Consider the following 9,133-nt stretch of genomic DNA (forward strand, 5'->3'; position numbering starts at 1 on the left):
CTAATGGTAATTGGTAAAAATGTTTCATTTATAACAGAAACCAAGAACCCAAACAGTCAATACAAATATTTAAGTTTTTGTTTTTTTTGGGAAGTAGGGAAAATCCGCGATAAGTCCGATAAAGTCAATGGTCTAAAAGTTACCCTTACGAAATTTATTAAAAATGCTGTCCTTCCTATGGGAATTAGGTATACGAATAAAAAGAAGTCCATACATTTTTTTTTATGTTTTAGGTGTAGAGAAAATATGAGTACCTATATTTGAAAAAGTGAGTAGTACTAGAGTAAAGGTTTACTACAAACACCACTTTTGAAAAAGTACAAAAATGATAACATTTTTTTCTGGCTAGCGCAATTGTTTTGAGAAAAAGAGTATACAAATTATTTCTTAGACCAAAAAATAAGCTCTCTGAATCATTTGTTTTAATTTTCCAGCCCGGACAACTATACAAAAATGCGTTCGAAAATTTTCACTTTTGTACTTTTTCACTTTTTTAACCAATGTAGTTAAGGCTTAAAACTAGGGGTACCCTATTGAAATTCAGCAATTATGTTACTTTTGAGATCATAAACAGGAATGTAATGTGTCTATAAGAATGTCATGGTTAAAAGGGTGTTTTTTAGTGAAAACAAAAATGATGGGTCACCCTAATAAAATTTGGTAAAAACGTTGAACTTGCAAGCAAGAATAAAGACTTTTTATAAAAAAAAATTACGTGAAAGGGTGTTTTTTCGAAGAGACAGTAGAGAAGTATGTATTTGGTCACAAAAAGCCAATGATTTGTGTAAATCGTCTAAGAACTGAGGTTTAAGCTTATAATTTGTCATGAAAGCCAAAAATAAAATGAAGCATTGGCTTTTTGAGACCAATTACAGAAAAAAACACCCTTTCATCTAATTTTTTTTCTTATAAAAACTCTTTCTTCTCAAAAACAACAACAATTTTCAAGACAAACAATAACAATTTTAACAGGGCAGCTGTCAAAAATTTAGGAATAAGCCGTCTTTTTTTTCTTTCATCTGACAGTTTTCCATACAGACTTTCTGCGCATGATAGTATTTTGTTTTATTTTACCATACATGATGTGTACACAAATTTTTTTAAATCTAATTTTCGTCCGTTATATTAGCTGCGTTCCTTTGGAAATATTTATCTACAATCTACTGCTTAGTACTTAAAACTACTTTGATCTACTTTTGCTATACTGAAAAAGTAGTTCAAAGCAGCTTTAAGTACTAAGCAGTAGATAAATTTTTCCAAAGGAACGCAGCTGTTGTGACAGATAAAAAAATGTATAATTGGAAACTAATATTTTTGTCAAATCGGTTGAAATTCTTAAATAAATTTTCTAGATATTTTTATGTATGGCTTGATCTGGCGTACTTTGCTCTTAAGGGCCAGTTGTACAAACGTGGTTCATCCTCGGATCAACGTTTGAACTCGGTTCAACTCATTTGCAGTGTTGTACAATCGAGGTTCAGGTCTTAACCCACAGCTGAACCACGATCAGAAGTTACCCACCGATATTGGTGGGTTAGCAGTGGTTCAGCCATGGATCAGGTGATTTAAAGTGGAAAAAATGTTGCTTTCTCACTTTAATCTGAATTTTTTGACAGTTCAAGTAAAAGCTCGTGGAAATTATGTGCTTTTCCCAAATGATTAAGGTGCTTTTTTTATTTGTTTTGGATGTGTTTTTGTTCTAAATAAAATAATAATAACACAAAATTTTATTGATTTTTAATACTTCTTTATTTATTTATTTATTTATTTATTTATTTTATAAATGGATACAATATTCTTCACAAAAAAAAATCATAACAAAAAAATAAATAAAACAACCTTCCAAGAATCAATCCTCCTCTTCCTCATCAGCCCATTAAATAAATAGTCCGCCATTAGAAGTGGCAAAAAACTAGTTTAACTAAAATATTACTTTAGATGTGTGTATTTTATTCCAAACCACAATACGATATATTTTCTTGAACTTGTGCTTTATAAAATAAGGACAACTGACAGTGACATTAGGTATATATATGCTAAAATTTTCTTGTATATACACCTGATCTGCGGTTCAGATGACTCTCACTTGAACCACAACTGTACAACCCACTCAAAGTTGAACCTGGTTCAAGAGTTAACTCGAGTTCAGCTGATCCGTGGGTTAACCCTCAATTTGTACAACTGGCCCTAAGCAAACCAAAAATGTTTTTCTTGACATTTTTTCAAAATTTTAGTTAAAAGTGTAACAAAATAGTTTCACAGTTTTAGTTCGAAGTGTACTAAAACAGTTGTTATATTGGCATCACTGGTTGTGATTTCCAGTTATAGCTGTCACTTTTTGCAGATTTCCCTCCACTTCCATTTTTATTCCAGTTTCCAGTCAAAACAGACACACAAAAAAGCGACTGCAGACAGAACAGACGCCATAAATTTATAAACGGTAAACCCAATAAAAGTTTACTTTTTAATTCCAAAAAAGTTAAAATACTTTTCTACGCAATCTCAAAAATTAATTAAAAATCTATTTAGAATTTATTTATTGCACCTTGAACATTTGGTTTTACTAAATTTAAATCAAAATCACAGTCGGCATTAGTTTCGTATGTATAAGTGTGTCCGCGCATCGAGAAACGAGACAGATGTTCAAATAAAAACAAAAAAAGAGCATCTATTTTTCTTATGTACCTAATCGTACCTTTTTTTTACCTGCATAATTTTGAGGTTAGACCACAAAATAGGAAAAAATAAATGAACGACCAATTTTTTCACATCAAATTTTAAATAAAATTAAAAATGAAAGTAAGTTCTTAAAAATAACTTTGATTATGTTTTTTTCATAAAATTATTTCTTTTTAAAGCTCGATTTATCAACTCAAGTTTCTGAACTCAAACAAGAGCATGTAAGTAGACATAAAAAAGTTTTCCATATATTTTCTTTACTTTATCAATTGCTTCTTTGTTTTAAAAATTTACTAAAGGAAATCACCCAAAGAATCATTCATCAGATTCTTTATTCTAAACGGCTTTTAGCCGATCATGTTGAATCTTTAGAACACTGTTTGTCTTTTCTGCAACAGCAGCAAGAGGCAAGCAGTTTGACGGAGAAAAAACCTGTGGAAATATTCACAGCAAGAAATACATGTGTTTTATTGGGTTCAACAATTTTGGAACACTTTATTACACCGAAATCATTGAAGTTGACTCTGATTCCTTCAGTTCTCTTCACGGCTAGTTTCAGTGCATTGTTTGTAGTCAAAAATATCTTTGTTTTTCGTAATAAAGTTGTTGAACGTGATTTGGAGAAACTAATACGAAGCATTGATGAATTTGGAAATTGCATTCGACGTAATATGACTTATTTTAATGAAGTTTTAGTTATGAAGGCTTCAGAGTTGATTGAGTGAGTTCTAATTTATCTCAAGTCGATGGAAAAGAAAATTAATAAGATTTATTTTTAGATCAAGACAAATTGAAAGAGCTTGGGATTGTATAACTTCAATTAAAGAAGTTGTCGAAGTTCTTTTTGATGCAACGAGAAAATTGGAAATGTTACATCCAATTCCATCAAGATTCACTGAACATTATTCACCAATGGAAGATTTGAAGGAATGCGATTATTTCAGGAATAACATCACAGATTATAATCCTAAAAATATTAAGGTGAGTCATTATCAATAAGAATTTGCATGCCGTTTTTAGTGTTAGTAGGTTAAAAACTTTGTTGTATCCCAATTTACAATTGTATACCTGGGCAATTCCATGGTAACTCACGTTACATTCACAAAAATTTCCAACACATAAATAATTTTTTTTTTTTTCAATTTTAATGTAAATTGATACGAAATTACTATCCATGAATGGAGCATAACTATTACTTTCATAATTAACTAAAAAAATTGTCTTTATTTTTAACATTTTCTTGGGAAAAATAAAAGTTTGATGGTTACTCACGTTACAAAAATCGGACACGAATTTTTAGAGTCCGACAGTATGAAATTTTTATGTGAAATTAAGAATCTTAATTTGTTTTCAATGAAGATTCCATACATACAAAATTACAAGCTTTTAATATGAGTGACAAAACCAAACATTTTTTTCAATATTTCGAGGAAAAATTTTAAAATATTTAGGTAACTCACGTTACATTATTTTGGTAACTCATGTTACCTGCGATTTGTGGTTCCAAAAGTAAAGAAAAGATGCATTTTCACTCAAGTTTTTTTATTATCGAATAGTGTGTAACGAAGCTTGCTTAAATGTTAACTTATTTAAGCACTCACGAGGGGATATTGTCATCGTCACTATTAGACTCATCATATTTTCAGTTTGCTTGTTTTTCCGTCATTTTCATGTGAAATTCTTCTGTTCTTGGCAAGCTTATGCTATAAAAATGCTTTAAGATTATTAAACTCCCTGAATTTTATGTCTATCCATAAGGGAATACAACAAAGAATATTTTCTTGCAACTTACATAAAGAGTTGCCGTTTGTAAATAGTAATTTGCTAATAAAAAAAGTAAAAAAGACTGCATAATTTGTTCAAAATTCGTGTCCACTTTTTCATGGAATTACCCACCTATTATTTTTGACGACCATGTTTGTAGTCCAGAGTTACCATTATCAGGTTCTTTTCTGTAGACTTGCAGTTATACGAAGCATCTTCATCTCAGCTGGTGTTAACTTACTCTCATACTTTCTGTGCAATGTCAAACAAAGTGAACCGTATACAATTGCTGGACGCACATCCGCAGTTTAGAGACTTCGAGCTTAGGTGTATTTTTCGATCACAGAGGATAGCATTTCACTCCACCCTACCTTTTTACTATGATTGGTATCGTCATCAGAACTAACTTCGGTTTTTATTATAGATTATATACCTACCTACTTAAACTTTTCACACTTGGGAAGCACTACTCCACTCAAATTAATGTAAAAAAATAAATTTGCATCAGAAAATGGACAGCATAGATATTCTGGGGCCGTATTTGAAAAACGATTATCGTTGAAACTATTTCGTTTTCGTTGAAATGCGACTACGTATTACGATAATCGTTTTACTTCAACGATACTCGTTAATCTTTACCACTGCCATTTACCTATCGTTAAACTTTTGTTTAGCTGTCATAATATTATTGCGTTTGCTGGTAGAGCCTCATGAGCCTCAAAAACATATTTTTTTGGATTAGTTTGCCGAAACGACCTTCTCGTTTTACAAAATCGCTCTTTGTCGTGACTATCGTTTACTTCATTATCGTTGACTTGTCGCTCGTTTTGTGATACGTAATAGACCCTCGTCTTTTTCGCACTTATGCGGTACCCACTTCCGCCCAGAAGATTCACTCATTCGTCAAAAATTTCTTGCAGGGATATCATATCTTTACTTATGATGGCTCCATCGTCACTTTGCCTTCAAGGAAGTAATCAAGAACTGTAATAAAGAGTTGACAACTCAAGACACTTCCCTGTACCCGATTGTGATTCCAAATTCTTCGGTGACTTTACCAGCACATATTACTTCAGATGCCGGTTATAGAAATCCGAAAAAATTTTCAAATTAATATTTTGTGATGTTTGCATTTGATTTGGAATACAATGATTCCAAGAACAAAATGAAAGAAATTGCTCCCCTGATGAGTTTCAATTTTTTCCTGTTGCACTGCAAAAGAAAAACTTTGTGGTGTGTATTTCAATCCGGAAAAAAATGAGGAAGGTAGATTGTGTGACTTGCTAAGTGATATAATTTTCCTATTCACTATACATTCAAATTCATATTCATGACTGATTCACAATATTGAGAGACGACGAGACGAAAGCGTTGCGTAAGTGAAATTGATATCCAGTTTTTTATTTCTGTCCAAATAATTCCCTTCCTTTCATACACATTCTTCTATTCCCCGTCAAAAATAAACAATTACCCGAAAAAATTCGTGACATGGCCTACGATTTAAATAAAAAAAAATCTCGTCTCGCTCTCGTTGTGTCGTCCCCAATATTGCATAATAGGTATCAGTCTCGATATTTCAATCGGAACAGATACGTATGGACCTGATAGTTTCTTTTTTCCTGATATTTTTCCTGTTTGCTATAACCAACCCTAATAATTGGCATAAATTTACATGAGCTTATATCAACTTCGAAAGAACGGCTTCGTCGTGTTTCTGAAAACATGAATTTGTTTAGTTTAGTTTAGTTATTTTAGTTTATTTATTTAGCTATTGCTATTAAAATTCCAAATTTATAATAATATTAAACTTAAATTCTATGTACATATATACAATTTTTACATTCTTAAGTATAGTTACATTTGATGAATTCAGTTACATATCTTTTAAACCTTTATACGAAATGCTATTTTGTGTAATACATAATGAGGAAGTCTAAAATCTTCTCTATTTCTTAGCTCATAAGGCGATTGGCCAACATATCGTCGCCCTAGAATTGGGTTGCCGTATAGGCTATTGAAAACCTATGTATATACGGCAACCCAATTCTAGGGCGACGATATGTCAAATATTTACTTAAGTAATTATGCAGTAAATTGTTTTTAGTTTTAAACACAAAACATAATACATTAACAAAAATTCTTTGCTTTACATTCATCCATTGAAGCATCTCAAGCATTGTTCTTATAGAGGTAAAACGGCTACATTTACCATTCGTGTTAAAATCACTTTGTTTATCGAATCTTTTTATAAAGTGAAAATTAAATTAATTCTGCCATCCGATGTTGGTTTTATATAATTCTGTGATTTACACATGCCGCGTGGTTCAGAGCGCAGGACGTATGCTTATAGGCAACTTTATGAAATTGTAAGCACATGTCTATTATATTTGGGCCTTTAGTGAATTATCTAAAATGGTTTCTTTCTTCTTTAACTGTTGTATGTTTTCTATCCAACCACGGTAGATTTTGGCATAGTATTCAATCCTTTGTGTGTGTTTTTTTGCTTCATCAAATAGAGAGCTAAATTTTTTTATACCGTCACATTTATGTAAAAAAATTTTTTTTTTTAATGTTTTGTCCTCGCGTGGTGCAAAAAGTCTCCCCATCTCTAAAATTATAAAAAGTGTTTAAAAAGTAACTATGAAATGAGTGATAGTAAAGTAACATTATTGTGCAGTAAAAAAATCCTACACATACATATAATAACGTTCTTTAGTTGATGACACTTAATTTTCATCCATTTCTGACCTGCTTATTACACTATAGTTTCAAAACAATTTGTTTTTTCCCTCACATCGTCCGATATTATCAGCTGATTCTAAATATTGGGAGAATTTTTGTATCACAGTACCAGTTTTGTTATTTTGTGCATTGCGCATTATTTTTCTTTAGTGCAACTACATGTTCTGCCACGGTCCCTCGTTCTTTTTTTCGAAAGTTTCGGTGAGTCTTTTTACAATTTTCCTAGAAAAGACAACAAAATCTTGGTACTACACTATACTTATCCATTCTAAACTTTGAATTCAATAAATAAATGATAAGCGCAAGATGAAGAGCTGCATTTAGAATTATAGTTGCTCTAGGTGCAATATAAATCGCCAAACGATCAAAATCATTAACTTAAATTTTCTTTTATTTCAGGACTTTTACAACATTTTTGCCTACGTACAATCACAATATCTATTTCGCTTGGCTCTGACAATATCACAAAAACCATCACTATCCAGTCTAAGTCGCGACATATCCAATGTTGAATACCAAATCCGCCAACTAGTCAACGAAGAAGAAAATCACTTTAGAAATCTCTCAATTGATTTGCGCAAAAAGAAACAACTCGAAGCAAGTGAATTTAATCAAAACCAAATAATGCGCTGCAAATCTGGACCCGTAGCCGTACTACAAAGTTCATCATTAAAATTAAGTTCCTGTATGGTAGCTGTAGCTGAAGAATGTCAACAACTCGACGAAGCTCTACAAAGACTCACCGAAACCGAGGCGGTGCAAAAAGACGAAAGTAAAGATCTAATTGACGTTGCAAATAGTATGCGTTCAATTGAGGGCACTTTATCGGTATGTTTTGATGATTTTCATCGTTTAATGTTGGTTTATGATAAGTTCTTAAGTAGTAAATTAGATGATAGATTGTTAGATAATAAGAAATCATTGCCGTCATCCTCGGCGACAAATGATGCATTGGCTGATGGTAACGAAAGTATTTTGCGTGTAGAAATTTCAAATGATGGCGGTGTTAAACAAGATGATTTTTATGCTTATATGTTTGAAGAAAGCGATCAACAGCAAGAAGCTGAAAATGAACATGAAAATGGTGGTGCTGATCGAGAGATTTTAAATTTTGAAAAACGCGTTACTAAAGGTAAATTTAAACCTGTTTTAAGGCAGTTGAAAGATCGCATTGATCCCATTCGCCAAGAGATGTTAGAGAAAGAACGTCGAGTTCTTGAAGCTAAAGGCATCAATGTTGATGAACTTTTTGCTCCCGAAAACAATAATAATAACAGTAGTAGATTTGAATCTGAAAATGATGATTCGGGCAGTGAAGGTTCAGCCGATGAAGTTGAAAAACGAAGTAAAAAAATCAAAGAACGCGATAATTTTGCCGAAATGAGAAATTTTCTAGCACAAAAAGAATCAATTAATTTGTTTCAACTTGAGTTACCATCACAAAATGCAACAATAAATTCAAATGAAGAAATTCTTGAGTAAGGATCTTTAGTCCAAGTTAAGTTTGTAGAACAAAAATTGTTGAAGGACAAAAAACACACACAAAAAAGAAGAAAACATTTTTTGCATTTTTATATATATAAAAAAAAACACGTTAAAGAAAAATTTTTGTACCTCAGGGTAAAAATTATATAGAAAATGTTTTTTCTTTTTTCTTCTCTAATTATATTTTGTATATAAAAATAATGTATGGGTAATATGAAGTGGCTTATTTACACAATGAAAACAATTTAATTTAATAAGGAAGATTATTCAAAAATTTAACTTTTGATCTTAAAAAAAAACTAGGAGTGGTTATTTATTTGTCTATTTTTTTTTCAATATTTTCCAATTTTTTTCAAAATTCAAGCATGCAAATTATTTCTAGAGTATTTCAATTTTATTTTTGTTTTTGTACAAAAAACGTTTTTTAATACGAAAAACTCAAGCCAGTTTAACTTTCTTAAAT

At 31.2% G+C, this 9,133-nt stretch overlaps 1 protein-coding gene across 1 annotated transcript; it reads left to right on the forward strand.

Annotated features, from left to right (window-relative positions):
* The first annotated feature begins 2,379 nt into the window (after positions 1-2,379).
* On the forward strand, positions 2,380-8,793 carry LOC129914564 (uncharacterized). The gene is made up of 5 exons (XM_055993882.1): positions 2,380-2,799; positions 2,859-2,900; positions 2,979-3,400; positions 3,459-3,660; positions 7,585-8,793. The coding sequence occupies exons 1-5, from the start codon at positions 2,794-2,796 to the stop codon at positions 8,665-8,667; spliced, it is 1,755 nt and encodes a 584-aa protein (XP_055849857.1). The 5' UTR covers positions 2,380-2,793; the 3' UTR covers positions 8,668-8,793.
* Positions 8,794-9,133: the final 340 nt, after the last annotated feature.

This window comes from Episyrphus balteatus, chromosome 3 (assembly GCF_945859705.1).
Source record: "Episyrphus balteatus chromosome 3, idEpiBalt1.1, whole genome shotgun sequence".
Classification (NCBI taxonomy): domain Eukaryota; kingdom Metazoa; phylum Arthropoda; class Insecta; order Diptera; family Syrphidae; genus Episyrphus; species Episyrphus balteatus.

Excerpts from the sequence above, each read along its gene's own strand:
- LOC129914564 (XM_055993882.1), top strand. Across the intron at positions 2,901-2,978 it reads CTGAACTCAAACAAGAGCAT|GAAATCACCCAAAGAATCAT; the intron begins GTAAGTAGACAT and ends AATTTACTAAAG. Across the intron at positions 3,661-7,584 it reads ATAATCCTAAAAATATTAAG|GACTTTTACAACATTTTTGC; the intron begins GTGAGTCATTAT and ends CTTTTATTTCAG.